Source organism: Scophthalmus maximus, chromosome 7 (genome assembly GCF_022379125.1).
Source record: "Scophthalmus maximus strain ysfricsl-2021 chromosome 7, ASM2237912v1, whole genome shotgun sequence".
Taxonomy (NCBI): domain Eukaryota; kingdom Metazoa; phylum Chordata; class Actinopteri; order Pleuronectiformes; family Scophthalmidae; genus Scophthalmus; species Scophthalmus maximus.
This window is the reverse complement of record NC_061521.1, coordinates 7,022,898-7,041,670: the sequence shown is the minus strand read 5'-3', so window position 1 is coordinate 7,041,670 and position 18,773 is coordinate 7,022,898. Positions and strand designations below refer to the sequence as shown.

The 18,773-nt window shown below is 40.4% G+C and overlaps 1 protein-coding gene, 3 non-coding genes and 1 pseudogene across 4 annotated transcripts; 1 reads left to right on the top strand and 4 right to left on the bottom strand.

The window, feature by feature from the left end:
* Nucleotides 1-111: 111 nt before the first annotated feature.
* Nucleotides 112-230, bottom strand: LOC118316035. Its single transcript, XR_004795042.2, has one exon. It is a non-coding gene; the product is annotated as a 5S ribosomal RNA (ribosomal RNA).
* Nucleotides 231-660: 430 nt separating this feature from the next.
* On the bottom strand, nt 661-779 carry LOC118293269 (annotated as a pseudogene).
* A 430-nt stretch (nt 780-1,209) lies between these two features.
* LOC118293261 lies at nt 1,210-1,328 on the bottom strand. The gene has a single exon (XR_004787219.2). It is a non-coding gene; the product is annotated as a 5S ribosomal RNA (ribosomal RNA).
* A 430-nt stretch (nt 1,329-1,758) lies between these two features.
* On the bottom strand, nt 1,759-1,877 carry LOC118293254. Its single transcript, XR_004787212.2, has one exon. It is a non-coding gene; the product is annotated as a 5S ribosomal RNA (ribosomal RNA).
* Nucleotides 1,878-12,305: 10,428 nt separating this feature from the next.
* Nucleotides 12,306-18,445, top strand: ska1 (spindle and kinetochore associated complex subunit 1). Its single transcript, XM_035621619.2, has 7 exons — nt 12,306-12,412; nt 13,453-13,538; nt 13,654-13,769; nt 14,861-14,955; nt 16,723-16,860; nt 17,347-17,516; nt 17,952-18,445. The coding sequence occupies exons 2-7, from the start codon at nt 13,457-13,459 to the stop codon at nt 18,098-18,100; spliced, it is 750 nt and encodes a 249-aa protein (XP_035477512.2). The 5' UTR covers nt 12,306-12,412; nt 13,453-13,456; the 3' UTR covers nt 18,101-18,445.
* The last annotated feature ends 328 nt before the right edge of the window (nt 18,446-18,773 follow it).

Genomic DNA, 18,773 nt, shown 5'->3' with positions numbered 1-18,773 from the left:
CGGTACAGGCTATACAATCCAAAAGAAAATAATGAGGTAGACCCCTGTTATTCCAAGTCATTTCTTTCCATCATGATAGGCAGCACCAGCTGGTTAAAGGTGGGGATAAAATGCTTACAGCACTTGGTATTCCCAGGAGGTCGCCCATCCAAGTACTAACCAGGCCCGACCCTGTTTAGCTTCCGAGATCAGACGAGATCGGGCGTATTCAGGCTGGTATGGCCGTAAGCAATTTTTCCCTGCCAACTCAGGCTCTTTATATATTCCACAAGTCAACTAGCAGTTCTAATGACTGTCAAATTCTGTTGTCATTGATTTATATTTTGTGTAAAACCCAACAATTCCAAGACCAATAGGGAAATGTAGGTTCACAGGAATTTTATTTTGCATTTAAGCCCATCAGTGACAAAAAATCATAGCAAACTTCAAAGAATGAAAATAAAAGAAACCAGGTGCAAAACTGAAACGGTATGGAATGAACTGAAAGCATTTTTCTGTGCACTCTGAGGGGAAAAAATAGGTTCAAATCTAAAGACAGAAGAGAGCACGCGGTACAGGCTATACAATCCAAAAGAAAATAATGAGGTAGACCCCTGTTATTCCAAGTCATTTCTTTCCATCACGATAGACAGCACCAGCTGGTTAAAGGTGGGGATAAAATGCTTACAGCGCAAGGTATACCCAGGCGGTCTCCCATCCAAGTACTAACCAGGCCCGACCCTGCTTAGCTTCCGAGATCAGACGAGATCGGACGTATTCAGGCTGGTATGGCCGTAAGCAAGTTTTCCCTGCCAACTCAGGCTCTTTATATATTCCACAAGTCAACTAGCAGTTCTAAGGACTGTCAAATTCTGTTGTCATTGATTTACATTTGTGTAAAACCCAACAATTCCAAGACCAATAGGGAAATGTAGCTTCACAGGAATTTTATTTTGCATTTAAGCCCATCAGTAACAAAAAAATCATAGCCAACTTTACAGAAGGAAAATAAAAGAAACCAGGTGCAAAACTGAAACGGTATGGAATGAACTGAAAGCATTTTTCTGTGCACTCTGAGGGGAAAAAATAGGTTCCAATGTAAAGACAGAAGAGAGCACGCGGTACAGGCTATACAATCCAAAAGAAAATAATGAGGTAGACCCCTTTTATTCCAAGTCATTTCTTTCCATCATGATAGGCAGCACCAGCTGGTTAAAGGTGGGGATAAAATGCTTACAGCACCTGGTATTCCCAGGCGGTCTCCCATCCAAGTACTAACCAGGCCCGACCCTGCTTAGCTTCCGAGATCAGACGAGATCGGGCGTATTCAGGCTGGTATGGCCGTAAGCAAGTTTTCCCTGCCGACTCAGGCTCTTTATATATTCCACAAGTCAACTAGCAGTTCTAATGACTGTCAAATTCTGTTGTCATTGATTTATATTTGTGTAAAACCCAACAATTCCAAGACCAATAGGGAAATGTAGGTTCACAGGAATTTTATTTTGCATTTAAGCCCATCACTGACAAAAAAATCATAGCCAACTTTACAGAATGAAAATAAAAGAAACCAGGTGCAAAACTGAAACGGTATGGAATGAATTGAAAGCATTTTTCTGCGTACCCTAAGGTGAAATAATAGGTTCAAATGTAAAGACAGAAGAGAGCACGCGGTACAGGCTATACAATCCAAAAGAAAATAATGAGGTAGACCCCTGTTATTCCAAGTCATTTCTTTCCATCACGATAGACAGCACCAGCTGGTTAAAGGTGGGGATAAAATGCTTACAGCGCAAGGTATACCCAGGCGGTCTCCCATCCAAGTACTAACCAGGCCCGACCCTGCTTAGCTTCCGAGATCAGACGAGATCGGGCGTATTCAGGCTGGTATGGCCGTAAGCAAGTTTTCCCTGCCAACTCAGGCTCTTTATATATTCCACAAGTCAACTAGCAGTTCTAAGGACTGTCAAATTCTGTTGTCATTGATTTACATTTGTGTAAAACCCAACAATTCCAAGACCAATAGGGAAATGTAGCTTCACAGGAATTTTATTTTGCATTTAAGCCCATCAGTAACAAAAAAATCATAGCCAACTTTACAGAAGGAAAATAAAAGAAACCAGGTGCAAAACTGAAACGGTATGGAATGAACTGAAAGCATTTTTCTGTGCACTCTGAGGGGAAAAAATAGGTTCCAATGTAAAGACAGAAGAGAGCACGCGGTACAGGCTATACAATCCAAAAGAAAATAATGAGGTAGACCCCTTTTATTCCAAGTCATTTCTTTCCATCATGATAGGCAGCACCAGCTGGTTAAAGGTGGGGATAAAATGCTTACAGCACCTGGTATTCCCAGGCGGTCTCCCATCCAAGTACTAACCAGGCCCGACCCTGCTTAGCTTTCGAGATCAGACGAGATCGGGCGTATTTGTTTAAAAATTATTATTAAAAAGATCTCAAAATTACAAACACTCATTCTCATTTACAAGATATATTTACACAAACCCCCAGGTGTCCAGTACCCCACCCATCAACACAAAAAAGTAAAAATAAATAACTAAACATAGCACACCACCATACCACAAAATGCGGATAGATGCATGGGAAAGAAAAAGAACGAAAAACCAAATTTATGTAAAAATAATTATACATTTATTGTGACACAAGTAAGAATGCAATTGAAAAACAAAACCAAAAAACTGAAAAACAAATGTACAAGATATGTTTGACTAGAAATTGAAAATCATGTTTCCTGTCCTTGTCCGGATTATGTTTGTGTTTGTTTTGAACATTTTGCAAACTCTCCTTTGTCCATTGTGTAGATGGTGTGTATGTGTTGTTTGAATGTTTCTGTAAAGAGTGTCCATCTGTCCATGTCCTTGTTCTCTTACAGTTTGTAGTTCCTGGCGGTGAAGATGGTGTGTCTGGTGAGTGAGAGAATTGTGTTAATGAGGGGATTGTTCACAACTATTGTCTTGATTGTCAGTCCAAAGAGGAGAACCCAGTGCCAGTCGGTTGAGCTGCCGATCCTGAGGCTGCAACAGTTCTGGAGGAGATCTTGGATTCGGTCTGTGAAGTTGATGCAGACGGGACACTGGAGGAAGAGTGACTCAAGGTCTTCCTCTTTTCAACCACATACGGTACAGTCTCTCCCATATTTATTTTTGTTTATTTGGTGCAGAATGACGCTCGTGAAGATCCTCCTGTGCCTAATTTTGAAATATGTGTTTGCAGATTGGTGGTTATTGAGTGCTGAAAAAAGGTTGTGCCAGATTGTGGGAATGTTTTTGTTGGGGAACTGTATTTGCCAGTTTGATTCTGAGGTGGGTCTTTTTATTATTCGTCTCAGGAGGGTGGTGTACCAGAATTTGGTTTTGATTTCTAGGAAACTTTTGGGTTCTGAGCCAGTTGTCAGGGGGAAATCCAGAGCATCATTCTGCATCGTGTGTATTTTGAAAAAGGCCTGCCTCCACTCCAGAGGCAGGCCATCTGCTATTTTATCACACAGTGTTTCACATTATTTTTTTCGACTTTTTGATTGATTTAGATTTGATTGTGTTTGATATTTTTTCTTCACTGATTTTCCCTTCACTGAAGGTGTCATTTAAGGTGTTGATACCTGCTGCTGATAGGGGGCTGCAGGAGAAGGAGCGGCCCATGCTTGCGAGCTCTGGGTTGTGGAAGATGGGGAGCTGTAGGAGCTGTGCTCTGTTTTTCACATCTGCCTTTTCAAAACTTGATTGTTTTTTTGGGGATGTGTCTGACATAAGTTGAAATCTTTGCAGTCGCCAACAGATGCTAGGGTTTCCTGAAAGTAATTTTTCCACACGTTTGTTTGATGTCTGCAGGTATTTTTGGATGACTTTGATTCTGGTTGCATGTTTTTTCGTCGTAATGTCTATTAGATTGAGTCCTCCATTTTTATAGTTGTTTATTTTAGTCCTGTGAGCAATTAAATTGCTCTTGCTGCCCCAGAGAAAAGAAGTGATGCTATTGTTTATGCTGGTTAGGATGTGTCCGGGAATGTCATAAACTGCCAGGGTGTGATTCAGCTTTGAGAGCACGAGGGAGTTGGCAACCACAACCTTGCCTCTCAGCTTTGTCCTGTACTGTGATGTTGGTGTAGTTTGCGTATTGCAGGATTTTGCTTTGTGGTCCTGTGGGAGATGTTATGCCCCTGATTCCTTTGTCCTGGTTGATTAGGCAGGCAAGGGGTTCGGCCACTAGGCTGTACAGTAGGGAGGAGAGGGGACAACCCTGTCTTATAGATCTTAGAAGTTTGAATTTGTTTGTTGTGAGACCGTTACATCTGACAACTGTATGCATTGTTGTAAAGTAGTTTGATCCAATTTGTGAATGTATTGCCAAATCCAAATTTGTCTAAAACAAAGACCGTCTGTACCTGGGCTTTTGTTTTTGTTTAAGTTATCTATGGCTGTTTCTATTTCCTTTAATGAGATGGGTGAGTCGCACAATTCTCTGTCCTCCGGTGATATTTGTTTTTCCAAACTGTTCATTGTCTCCTGCATGTCTCCCTCCTGTATTTTATTGCTTGTGAATAGTTTTTGATAAAAGTTTTGTGCTGTCTGTAAAATTGCTTCCGTGTCTGTTCCCTTCATTGTTCTTCGGTTCTTTAATAAATGTTTTGCTTGTCTTCTTTTTTCTAATCCTAGAAAGTAGGATGTGCATTTTTCCCCTTCGGCCAAGTGTTTAGCTTTGCTTCCAAAAATAGCTCCTTTGCACTTCTTTTTCTCCATATCATCAAGTTTATTTTTTAGAAATACATATTTGTTTGTTATAATTGGTTTGTTGTTGGATTTGCTCTGTTTCTTTTTTGAATTTTTCTCTGATTTCTATTTCTTCCTTATTTCCTAACCATCTTTTTTGCTTACTGTAGTTTATGCATGCTTTTTTGATTCTTTGTTTGGCTCCCTCTCACCACTGCAACAGATCCTCAACGAAGGGATTCTCTTCTGAAAAAGCTTTGAGAAGGTTGTTGATTTTCCTCTTAAATTTCTCTTCTTCACAGAGGCTGCTATTGAGGCACCAGTGTCCCCCATTCCTGGGTTCTCCTGGTCCCTTCAACCTCACCTCCAGGAAGGAGTGATCACTGAAGCTGTTGGTTGTATATGAGATGTTGGTTATTTGAGAAACTATGGCGGATGTTGCTAAACAGAAGTCTATTCTGGATTGTTTCTATATACCTTCTACTATTTTGTTGCGTGAAAATTCTTTTTTGTTGGGTTCCATTACTCTCCAGGAGTCTACGAGATTTTTTTCTTTCATTATGTTCAGTAGGATTTGTCTGCTGGTATCATTTCTTTAAGTATTGCTTATTGATATAACCATTTTGTTGAGCACTGTGTTGAAATCGCCTATAATGAGACAGTCTTCAATATGCCATTTTACTATATCTTTAAAGAAAGTTTTCTCTCTTTGTCTTGATTTGGGGCATATACATTGATTATTCTGTATGTTTTGTCATTTTTCTTCGGGTCGACCACTATTATTCTTCCATTGGGATCTTTATGTACACAAACCACATTTTCAAGCACATTTTCTTTGCACAGTGTTGCTACACCACATGTGAGCATTTTGCCATGTGCGGAGAAAGTTGGTCCACTTCACTGATTGTTAATATGTTTAGCAATTTCCTCATCCCATTTCGTTTCTTTCAGACATAGTACATCACATTTAATTTTTTTGAAAATCTGATTTCGTTTTTCTCTGCTGCGGAGCCCACGGGCATTGAGTGAGAGAAGTGTTGCCATTAGTAGAACTTGTAAAATTAACCAGGGTTTGCAGATCATCGTTTTGTTTTTGACTTGGTTAGTTTTTTCCCCTGTCTAGTTTGTCGGTCCGTATTATGTCTCTTTCGAATTTGAACGAGGTCCATGTCTGAGTCGGGTGTCTGGGGATCAGGTGGCTGCGCAGCGGATGTCGAGGGAGCCGTGACATTTGCTACCGAGGAGCTTGTTGCCGCAGTCGGAGTCAGTGACTCGTTTGAGGCAGGGAGATCAGCCGGCTCAGGGATCATCTCAGGCCCCGGCCCGGCTTCAGTGTGCCTCGCTTGGCTTTGCGCTCCCTCTACCAGGCTGGAGCGCAGCTCTGGCGCGTCGGTGCCATTCGGGGCCGGCCGCTCCGCGCTGGTGTTCGGCGCATCAGCCTTGCCAGCGGCTGCTGCCTCCCTCAGACTCATTCGGGACCTCGTCTTCACTGTTTCTGATGCACATACAGTTTTCCTGCGCGTTGTGGCACAGCACACATCTCTTTGATATTTTTTACGCACTCTCTCGCAAAAGGCCCCTGGACGCCGCATTTGTGACACGTTAATTCGGGGCACTCTCTGAGTATGTGGCCCGGCTGAATGCACATCCTACAAACTTTAACCTGTCGGTCATGAATGACACAGAAATATTCAGGGCCTGTAACAGTGATGAATTTGACTGAGTAAGGGAGAGACTGCACCGTATCATTAAATTGTACTTTTACGAACCTTGTCCCGTCTGCAATCCTTGTTCCCGGCCACATTCTCCTTTTTATCCAGCTCGTATTTCTTTTCTCCCGTGACTCTGCATGCGATCAGTCCTCCACACAGCTCTCGGACACACGTCATCAATTCCATCGATGTGACTGCCTCTTCTCCATCTAGCTCAATCTGAACCGTCAGTATCTTGTCATAATTTTGCTGGTCCCCCCAAAATCTGATAAAAAGGATACAAATACAGATTTAAACTCATAAAGAAAGATTTCAATCACACATTGAAATCTCCCACCACCACACATCCGTCATCCGACACACTTCCCATTCTCTCAAAAAACTCCATCCTTTGTTTCTCCTCGTTTGGTGCATAAATGTTAATTGACTTCAAATATTTTTTTCCCAAATCTAAATGAAATCCCCAGTAACCTCCCGTCCCCATCATTCACACACTCAGTCACACACTCGATCACTCCCCACTCCACCAAGATCGCCACTCCTCTGGCCTTGCTGCTGCCGTGATTGACGAACACTCCCCCCTCCCACTCAATCCTGATCTCACTCATACATTCGTCACTCCAATGAGTTTCCTGCAAACATAAAATATCAACTTTACATGCCAGCCAGGTTTGCTGTCGTGAAATAACACTCCTTAGCCCATTCGCATTAAAGGAACAGATGCTGATCGTGAATAAACAAAAAAGTGCTAAGCACCAGAAAAAAATACCCACTTCATTTTTTCCCCCCGTCTTCTTCGTCTTCGCGTGCGTCCCGCACCTGTAGCACTTAAACTCCGGGCACTCTTTAAAACTGTGCCCCGGCTGTATGCACAGCCTGCGCACCTTCTCCTGTCTGTCGTGAATCACCCTGAAATATTCTGGCCCACCCACCGTGTGGAAGATGGCAGTGAACGCACCTCCATTGCTGAATTTAACTTGTAAAAGTCTCGTTCCGTCCACCACCTCTGTCCCCGGCCACATTCTCCTCTTGATTCGTGATACGCGCTGAACCCCCTCAGCTCATGAGATTCTCAATAATGTCCATGTCCTCAATGTAGGCTCGGGGGCTCATGAATGAAACAACCATCTCATTATTTCTCAGACCCCGTCCAACCACTCTTGTGTCTTTGATTCTAAATCCGTCCATTATTTTCTCCAGTCCCTCTGCCGTTTTCATTGTGTTTCTAGTCCTGTACTCCTGCACGCCACAATCTCTCGGCAGGCTTTCGCAGTTTCTCCATGACTGTCAGTTTTTCCTCACAAATTATTTCAATCCTCGCTGTTAATTCTTTTTCATCTTTCACCTCTTTGTCTCTAGATTCTTTCCCTCTTTGTCCGTCTTCCTTTCTCTCTTGGTCTGTGTCCGTTCCCTTTTCGGTGGCCATGTTGCGTCCAAACACAAACATTTTACGAGTTCCCCCAAGCAGCAAAACACTGCGGGGGGAACCCGACAAAGAAAAAAAAACAGTTCAACAAAAAACCACCAACAATGTTGGGAAAAACGACTTGAAATTCACAAAAAAAGTCTCTTTGTTCTCGATCAGCACACTACCCACTCTCCTGCTCTCAGTCACACACCTGCTCCTTGATCAGGTGTATTCGGGCTGGTATGGCCATAAGCAATTTTTCCTTGCTAACTCAGGCTCTTTATATATTCCACAAGTAGACTAGTAGTTCTGATGAGTGTCAAATTGTGTTGTCATTGATTTATATTTGTGTAAAACCCAACCATTCCAAGACCAATAGGGAAATGTAGGATCACACTCATTTTTTTTTTTTGCATTTAAGCCCATCACTGACAAAAAAATCATAGCCAACTTCACAGAAGGAAAAAAAAGAAACCAGCCACCAAGAACTGAAAGGATTTTTCTGTGTACCCTAAGGGGAAAAAAATAGGTTAAAATCTAAAGACAGAAGAGAGCACGATGTACAGGCTATACAATACAAAAGAAAATAGTGAGGTAGACCCCTGTTATTCCAAGTCCTTTCTTTCCATCACGATAGGCAGCAGCATTTGAGGATGGGGATAAAAAGCTTACAGCACCTGGTATTCCAAGGCGGTCTCCGATCCAAGTACTAACCAGGCCGGACTCCGCGGAGGCCAGCAGCAGATTCAAATTCATTGACAGCCAATCAGCTTGCAGCATTTTTTTGTCCACCGTCCATTTTGCTGAATTCAGAAAATAGGCATGTGAAACTCTACAGGATTTCAGTCTGAAATATCTGTACATCATTAGCTGTGTAGAGGATTGTATAGAGGGAAGCGTAGTAAGTATAGAAAGTAATATCAGTAAAATAAAGTATGTAATATTACTCTTCAACAACCAGACAAAGAAGAGTTTCTTCTCACAGGTGATCACTGAGATGAAGACTTCAATCTGTTTTACAGTGTTAAAACAACTCTTACATCCAGAATCGTGTTTAAGTAGGTTCTAACATACAAGGATTTTGATTCGGTGACTACTGCATAACAAACATAGTCAATAAAAAAATTTGAAAAATAAGGGAGGATAAGCAAATTAAATTAAAAAACAAGCACTGTAAGTACAAGAGAAGAGCAATTAATTGAAGTAAACTGTACAATAAAAAATGTATATAAAAAGTAAAACTATATAAAAATATTAAAAGTGACAAGGTGTGCAGTGTTGCTGAGATTTACAGCTGTGCAAGATGTTCAGTAGCAGATGCAAGTTGTGGAATGATCATGGATGATGTGTGTGCGTTTAATGAAACACATAATGTCCAGGGTGGGAGGTCAGTGTCAGTGGGGTTCTCTGAACGTGTTGTTAAGTCCGGCTGCAGAGGGGAAGAAGCTGGTCTTATGGCGAGAGGTTTTGGTCCTAATGGACCACAGCCTTCTGCCAGAGGGGAGCATCACGAACAGATTATGGGAGAGGTCAGCTGCGATCTTACCTGCATGCCTCAGAGTCCTGGATGAGTACAGGTCAAGAAGGGATGGCAGTTTGCAGCCGATCACCTTCTCTGCAGAGCAAATTAACAAATGATATGTTGCTGTCTGCCCTGGTCCTTGGCAGTGGCAGCAGGGACAGTGATGGAGGAGGTGAGGATGGACTCAATGATGTCCGTGTAGAAAGGCACCATCATTGTCTTTGGCAGGTAGAATTTCTTCAGCTGCCGCAGAAAGTACATCCTCTGCTTTTTGATGAGATGATTGTTCAGCTCCCACTCAAGGTCCTAAGAGATGATGGCCGCCAGGGTCAGAGACATGTTTCCCCAGCTTCACCTGCTGCGTCTTGTCCGACAGGAAGTACTCATCAAGTTTACAACATACAGAACAGTTGACTTAAATACATAATATTATTATTAATAATGATAATATTGTTATTCATATTGCTTTTCAAAACAAGTCACAAAGCACTTTACATAAAGTAAAGAAGAGAGGCAACCAAGCTAGAAATAAACAGTGAACCAAATAAAAACAAACAGTAAACTCAATAAAAAGCAAGTGTAAAATAGTGGGTTTTTAAAAGTGACTTGAAAGACAACAGTGTGTTGTTTCCCTGATCTCCTCTGGCAGGTCAGTCCATAACTGAGGGGCCCTGGGGTAGATTGGGATTGTCTATCGTCTATTTCTCATCCACTTTTCCTTGACCTCAGTGGAAAACGTCATACGGTCAAGGAAAGGTGCGGAGGATTCATAGGACTTAAGAGAAGCAGACAGCGCTGCTCAGAGAATCCGACTCCACTGTTACTAAACTAGGTCATTATGCGACGGCGGATGTTGTTGACATGCGTCTGCCATGGTGAAACTATACATTTCTGAAGATTGGACTCTTCAGAAATGAAGAAGCGTCTTCTAGGCTACTTCGTCACGTGAATTCTTAATGAGTTGATTGAGGCTAAACATGGACAACACGGTGAAAACTATTAATTCATTACGAAGGTCGGAATTGAAATAAATACAAAAATCTTGGCTACGAAACTGAAAGGAAAATGTTGTCACATTGAGAATGTTTGCTCTCGTTCCTGTCCACTCATATTTATCCACATGACACCTCGTGACATTAGATGTTAATGCTTCATATGCAACGGTAATTTACATGAAGACTTGCGTTTTCTTCTCAGTCATATTCATCCTCTTCTTCTTCTACTTTCTCTTCTTCTACTTAAGATTTAATCGGTTACGTCCGTGTATGGCACGTCACGTTAAATATTGGTGCAGCAATTAGTCCAGCGTACCCTATGCTAAAGGAGCTAGGAAAGGAAGCATTAATGCACATTTCCTAAGCATTTGGAGAATCCTTACAGCTCTTCTCTTGGCTGCTGATGACATACTTACGGGTCATTCCAGGATTTAAGAAACTTCCTAAACAAATTTGACAATTTGACTGTACCTCTGGTCACCTTTAGTTTTAAGGTTAGACCGAGGAATGACCTATACCATAGGATCTAAGGGTGCATACAGGCTCAGGGGTCAGTAGGTCAGTTATGTATTCTGGAGCTAGCCCCCTACGAGCCTTACAAGTAATCATTACAATTTTTAAATCAATTCTAAAACTGACTGGGAGGTGATATAATGAAGTGATATTAAAACCGGTGAAATATGCTCCCTCCTTTTGGACCTGGTTAAGAGTCTGGCTGCGGCATTTTGAAACACCTGGGGTTAATTGATGTTTAACTTATTTGTTCAGATTTTGTTCTCCGCGTTCCTGCTGTAAGTCTATTTGTATCACTTCACAAAGAGCAATGTAAAACCAGAGGCAAGGTCCTTGAATGTGTCAATAAAGACAATTCTGATTCAGAGTTTAAAGCAAATATAAAGAAATACCAAAGAAGGCAAGTTTAAATAAGGATATTATAGCTGAAATATACAGATCTTACACAATAAAAAGAAGGACAAAGTCAATTTTATATTCTGGATTATCTCTGTCCTGTCTCTTTGGCGGACAACACTCAAGACATCTTGTTGGACTGTGTCCTCTCTCAGAAGTGCAGAGGAGGTTTGTCCTTCAGGAGTTCAGCTCCATCAGTTGGATCCTGACAGACGGAACCTCCAGGTCGCCACTTTGATCCTCCCAGGGGAAAAAAATAAAATTTCTTCACATGTGGGTCTGTGACACACCATGTGAGAGAAAAACAGGATGAGATATGATAAAAAAGTATATCTTCTTAACTCATACATACCTTTGTGGTAAGATTTTTGATATTTTGTGACATTTGAGAATAGTAAAATTACCATAAAGGAAATTCCTTTGGCCTACAATATGATTATTTTTCCAAAACTGAAACAAAATTTAAAAAAGTATTCTCTATTATACTCAGATTTTAGTATTTAGAAGCTAAAATGTCAAATCAAGGAAAGGGGTGGCAATGATTGAAATCATATATATGTATATATATATATATATATATATATATATATATATATATATATATATATATATATATATAGACACACTTCCTCATTCGTTAAAAGTTTGTGAATATGTTGATTTCTTGTATTTTTAATCAGTATTTATTTACATTTTACAGTATTCAATCAAATGAATCAATGTAGTTCAAAAACCTGTCAAAGTGATCCATGGAAATAAAAAAACACCAGTTAATAACGTTACTGGAAAGTGTCCACCTGTTGTCGGTGAAGTTACGTGTTCCTTCCTTCATTCATTCATTCATTCAACGTTATACAACATGGAAGTACATGTACATGTACATTACATTACATTACTGACAGTAAAGTGTCTTACGTTTGTTGGATGAAACAACTCTTGTGTACTAATGAGTCAGAGCCTCCATATTCCTACACCTGACTATGGAAAAGAATACAGATGAAATAGCCACTCTTAGACTGTGGGGGGCAGCATTGCGCTCTAACATGTACAGCCTGACGGAAACTCAGTAGAAGAAGAGCAAGAAGCGGAAGAAGCAGAAGAAGAAGAAGGCTGCCGCAATTTTCAAACGGGAAATCAGAGCAGTGTCGGTGAATCGTCTTTGGGTAAGTTATCCGAATGAAAACTCACTGTTGAAGCTATTTTCTTGCTTACGGACGCAGCCAATTCGAGTCCGGTTTGCCGTTACGCCCGAAGAAGCTCGGGCTGCCGACGCTCTCCGTGGTGAACTGGTAGCGTCGCTGACGTAGCCGCTGCTCTAACCAGTTGAAGTTGACCCAACTCTGGATCACTTCAACTTCTGAAGTTCACACGGTGTCGGTTCAAGAGGTTCAACCGGACACTTTAATGTTATCCATCGGTGATACCGATCGTGTGATCAACAACACTGTCTGATGTGCAGTTCGCAGGCTTGTTTACATGTTCTCACGATCAATACTGTTTGTATGCGATCACATGACTTGCCGTACAAAAAAATAAATATATTTTTATATGCATAGCAGCAGGCCGACACACAGAACATATATTTTCTAAAGGATTCCCGATAATGATTTGTGCTGTAGATTATTCTGCTGCTATCTGTGCTCTGACTATTGCACACACATCCCCATTAAAGCTCCTATAGGGGAACATGAGGTGGATTATGAATTCGGGAATTATTTCACAGCACACTTGTTCAGGTATTTGATGATATCCTATTTCAAATTACGTGATTACTTTGTTTTATATTTTATGCATTTAATTTAATTTCTCCCACAATGATTTTGTAAAACCTGCCGCTTTGCGCCTGCACTCGATTAGACCGACTTTATGTCGACCAAGGCCAATTTTTTGTCGCACTGCACCGACTTTTGGTCGCACTCTGGAGCCCTGTGACTTGTGCTGTAGACACTTTGAGTGGTCAAATAAAACTAGTAAAGCACTTTATAGATACAATCCATTTATCCGGGGAGTCCCAATCTGTGAATTTCTTTCCAACTCAACTGCAGTCGCCCATTGATGGATGGTTGATTTCCTTTGAAAGAGTGATCTTGATTTATTTTTTTAACATTTGTATTGTTTGTAATTGTACAGTTTTGTGTGACCTCACACTATTATTTCTATATTTACTAATGTTTATATTGTTTGTGACTGTGCCCTTCTTCAGGAAAATGAGTGAGCTAGAGAATATCAGCCACCACATTGGTGACAGGATATCAACCCTACGACGCATGCTGGATCTGTCAGTTGTTGGTATGGTACAGTGATTTCTATGAGACAAGACACAGGTTAACTCTTGGTTTCTTCAGTTTCATTACTGTGTAATAAACATGTCATTGTGGCCTTCTTTCTCTCTCTCCGCATTTAGAGTTGCCTCAAAACATGAAAAGAAAACTTGGACAAGAGTGTTTTGCACTGGAGAGACTTTTAGAGGAGTTTGAAAAATGTGTTGGCCAACAGAAGGAGCAACTAAGGTCTCTGAAGGTAAATGGAGGCTTGCACAAATTGCGTGTCAATAAGCACTGCTTCTCACACAGTCAATTTCATTCAGTTGTGCACCAGGCTCAACCAGCCACATGCCCTTTTTGGTCTGTTTTCATTGATGCAAACATTTCAACTTGGACATTGTGGTGTTTTGTTTGAGGCCAATGTACATATTTAACTCATTTTAGTTGGTATCAATTTATTTAGTATTGACACATTAATTATGTTAAAGAATTGTAACTAAAATATGTGTAAACGTGTGTTAAGATCAATTTCTTAAAGCTCTCTGGTAATGGAGACACTATTTCAAAACAGAGTCGAGGCTATAAGCATTTGGACAGGTAGACTTTTAATGTTCATGCATGTGGCCCTGCGTGGACAGATTTGCCATTTGGAATGAAGTGATCTTTTCTGTCAATATGAGAAGGGAAGAGGTGACTATGCACATGAAGATATTAGAGCTATAAAAAATGTGAATATATCAGAGATTTCAAAAGTTGTTGGTTTGCTGACAGTGGAAACAGAGTGCAGAGGTATAATAATAATAATAATAATGATAATACATTTTATTTATAGAACACATTTCATTGCTAAAAGCAAGCATCCTGTGCTCAGATTCTTTCAAATCCATCGGAATCTATTTGGACAACCTATTATCGTTCAGAAGGACAATAATCATAAAAATACCGCCAAAGCAACCAAAGATCTAAAAACCAAACTAAACACAGAGGCCCCACAAAAAGGAAGAACTGGAATAGGCTGAAGTGAAGTTCTGGGAGACTTCAGGCAGTCATTGACGGCAAAGGATTTTACAAAAAATATTAAATATAATAGGATATAATATAATATGATTTTGTTTGATTTGATGTGTAAATGTCAAATTACAGGGCTACAACTCCCACACTGTTCTTTCTATATTGATGTAATTTCACTCAAATTGAAGCTGAGACTTTAATCTAATATACATTGAATGTGCCGATACACAGAGCCCAAAGAAGAAAAAAAAATATGTAACTGTCCAAATACTTATGATCTGAACTGTACTTAATGAAGAACCAAGTTGAAGTACAAATCATATGTTTGTGTCTCAGGAACTTGAAGAGTTATTCAAGAAGGATGTGGAGGATGTCCATCACATGAAGGACAACATACCTGCACACATGCCTATGAAGAAAGGCCCAGCAAAGTGAGTGCCGCATGTTTGTTTTTTCTATTTTATTTCTTCATAAAAACAATTTGCCAATTTTAATTGAAACAGTCATAAGTTGAAGACCCCCAAAATACGTTCCAAAAAATGTATATTATAATTCCTTGTATAGGGTCCCTCCACCAGTTGATGCTTGGGGCCCTAAGCAAAGCTGCATTTGAACGGGCCCTCACACCACTTTGCATGTAGGGGTGCAGGATAGATGCACGTTGTTTGGGACTCCTATCAAACGTGAAATTTGGAGCAGATAGAACCACTGTTCAACGAAACCAGAAAACCTTTGTAATTTAGACTAGACTGATAAAGTATCAAGTTCGATCTGATTACTTTTCTTGGAGGAGTACGACCTTTCCTAATGGAAAAATTGCATATTTAATTCAAAATGGAGGACTTACTTTTTGGGTCTAGGGTAAGGCTCCACTAGACTTTTTAGTAGCTCAAGGGCTGATAACATGAATGTATAGGTGAAATGTTCCCGGGGGTTCCTTGTTTAGTGTCGTATTGGTCACTTTTGAGCCAATTTGCCACTCTAAAATCTGAGACGCATGTGCAAAGTTTCATGAGTTTCTGAGCATTAAAAAAGCGACTTACTTTTGGAAATAAGAATATTACTACTAATTATAATAATGTCTATCTTTAGACACACCAATTTTGATGTTGCTTGTGTGAAAGTCGAGTTGGTTAAAATATAACACGTGTCAAAACACACAAAATCGAAAATAACTCACTTCCTATTAAGTATGGTTGATGCAATGCGTAACAAAAGTTGTTTGTCTTGAGGAGCTCCACATGCCTACAAAATTTGATGCATGTAGGTGATATTAAATATGGAGCTATGGAGCCCCTAGGCCACACCCGGAGCAAAGCATCTGTCCCTGAGTAGCAGTAGAAAATAGCCAAACGTGGCAGAAAAAAACAGACATATCAGGCCAGCAACTCCGTGCACCTGTGCCCAACAGGTGCACGGATTGATGACCATGGGAAGGTCATCACACAAAGATGACCTTCCCATGGTCACACTACACATGCATGCCAACGGCCAAAGAAGTGTGCTCCCCTGGCCATTGCGCAATAACGTTTAACAGGTACATGAATATATGTAGAATTATATTATAACCCCCCAAGCAGGGACTTGTTGGGCTTAAAAAAAAAAAGAAGATATTCCTGGGCCTTAATTTGTACACTGGTCCCTGTCATGTAAGTGCAGAGTTCCTGCAAAGGTTCCTACTTCCTGGGGAAAGTTCCTGGAAATGCAGCTTAAGAGTCCTTTAACAAGAACAAAGCCCTTGAACTCAAGGCAGAACAAAAGACACAGTTTCCTTCTCTCACGACAGGAAAACATGCAATAGCACTGTACGCACAGGGGACACACTAATGGGAAGTAATCACGCAATTATATATTATATAAATACAAAATGAAGTGTAATAAGTTAGACTTTGCAGAGAGGTTTATGGAGTAAAGACGGTGGATCAAAAATAAGATGCCAAGCAAAGTCGAAGAAGAAAAAACTTTTGAATAGATAATCAGCATATACAAACTGATAAAACGACAACATAGTCAGGAAACATACGGCATATAGTAAGTGAAAGGAATAATTCACACGGATATAGGTGTACTTATCCCTAAAACAAAGAAGAAGCTACCTTCCTCCCCAGCTTCTTTTTATTTTCTTCTGGGCTATCCAGGTATCAGAGCATGCTTTACGCTCTGAATGACTGCTGACAAATGTTCCTTTTGCCTCTCAGTGGAAATGAACATGTAATGACTAAAAAGGAAGCAGCAGAAGTTCAACCTGCCCAAACAGACGATGTGAAAAAGACCAACAAGAGCTATGCCAGGGAGATGGAGTTTATCACTATGCCAGAGTTTGAGAAAATCCCTCAGTAAGTATCCCTCACTGATATCCAACATGTTAAGATTATTTGCGGACATATTGTAACATTGCTTTATGTTTTTTGCATACAATTTGTAGTTACGCCTGGTCAGGAGCAGTCAAAATCTAAGCCAGTAAAAGTAGTTGAAGTAGTGGGTCATTCAATATTCTGGGCAAACCTCGTCTGTCATTGAGGCAGGTAACCTTGCTTAATGGCATGGAATTTAACCCAGACCTTCTTTACCAGAGTCAGCGATGTAGCTATACCAACTGCAGTGCTCTCTTCTGCTCCAACAAGTGCAGTCAGAGTGACGTGTGTGTGTGTGTGTGTGTGTGTGTGTGTGTGTGTGTGTGTGTGTGTGTGTGTGTGTGTGTGTGTGTGTGTGTGTGTGTGTGTGTGTGTGTGTGTGTGTGTGTGTGTGTGTGTGTGTGTGTGTGTGTGTGTGTGTGTGTGTGTGTGTGTGTGTGTGTGTGTGTGTGTGTGTGTGCCACTTAGGTACATGAAAGGACGTGTTTCATATGATCAACTTAATGCTGCGGTGCAGAGCATTAACACAGCTGTAACAGCCAAGTACAAGATCTTCCATCAGTCAGTGAGATCTCTGAACAATCATTCACGCAAGCTGTACCAGCGCTTCAAGGACCAGGAGATGAAAGACACAAAAGGTAAACCGAAAGCTGAAAGTGTGTGACTGATGGATTTTGCATCTCCTTGAATTATTGTTATTAACATGTTAACTGGTCTCAATGTAGTTATTACCATAAATGTGTATGATATTGGGAAAGGTGAATGCAATGTCTTGTGTAAAAAAAAAAGTAATTTTCTCATTCATTCATCACCTGCAGCAGCAGGCAAAACTCCTTGCAACTTAAGAAAACATAAGCAAATCAAAAACTTCACTTTGACAAGACATAATAAATACAACACATTTATCAACTTTGACAACGTATACATGCTATACCTTTTTCAGGGGACACAAAAGTCTATTCAACACTCTAGTAACTATTGAAAGTTTATGCTAGTTTTAGCCAATACCCCAGGGGATATTGAAATAATTTCATCAGAAAATTCAATCTAAAAACAAATGTGTTGTCTTGCAGGTCAGTATTTTGTGGTGGAAGACGACATTCGGGAATTTACACAGGTGAGGGTGGACAAACGATTTCAGGGGATTCTGAACATGCTACGACATTGCCAGCGGCTGCGGGAGCTGCGAGGGGGAGGCCTCACCCGCTTTTTGTTGTTATAAGTGTTCAAGATTCAATTGCACATTATGCTTTCAGTTCAGATTTTCTTTATATTATGTACACTCACACTGCAGTTACATAAGGTCAGTGGCCTCATTGTGTTATTTTTTGCTTTGAACATTGCCCTGTAATTAACTGTAATTCTGTACCGGACAAAATTAAACTGGAAAGAGCCCCTTATGAGTCCACTAAAGCTGTCACCTAAAGTATACATTTATTGTTATCTGTAATCATGTATGTAATGTATAAAATAGATTTTTCTTTTTTTTCTTGCGTTGTTAAAAATGTCAACAAAACTTGCTAAAAATAAAAGCAAAGATCACCTGTTATGAACAGCTTGAAAATCATGCATACTTACTTGTGATAATCATTCAATTCAATTTTTTTATTGGTACAGTGCCACATCACAAGATACATTATCTCAAGGCACTTTACATTGTAAGGTTTGAGACCTTCGATATCAAGAAGCCCAACAGTTATCATAATGAGCAAGCACTTAACAACAGCACAGAAGAAACCTCTAGCACATTGTTCTCAAACTATTTACACAATGTACCACCTCAGAACATATTTGGCTCTCCAAGTACCACCACTATGAGATACAGTAATATAGGCCACCCTTATTTGGCTACGCATAATGATGATATTAAGAAGAATAAGAATATTATAACACCA

Coding starts and splice junctions, on each gene's coding strand:
- ska1 (XM_035621619.2), top strand. CDS start 13,457: ATGAGTGAGCTAGAGAATATCAGCCACCACATTGGTGACAGGATATCA. Junction 13,539..13,653: donor GCTGGATCTGTCAGTTGTTG/GTATGGTACAGT, acceptor CTCCGCATTTAG/AGTTGCCTCAAAACATGAAA. Junction 13,770..14,860: donor AGCAACTAAGGTCTCTGAAG/GTAAATGGAGGC, acceptor TTTGTGTCTCAG/GAACTTGAAGAGTTATTCAA.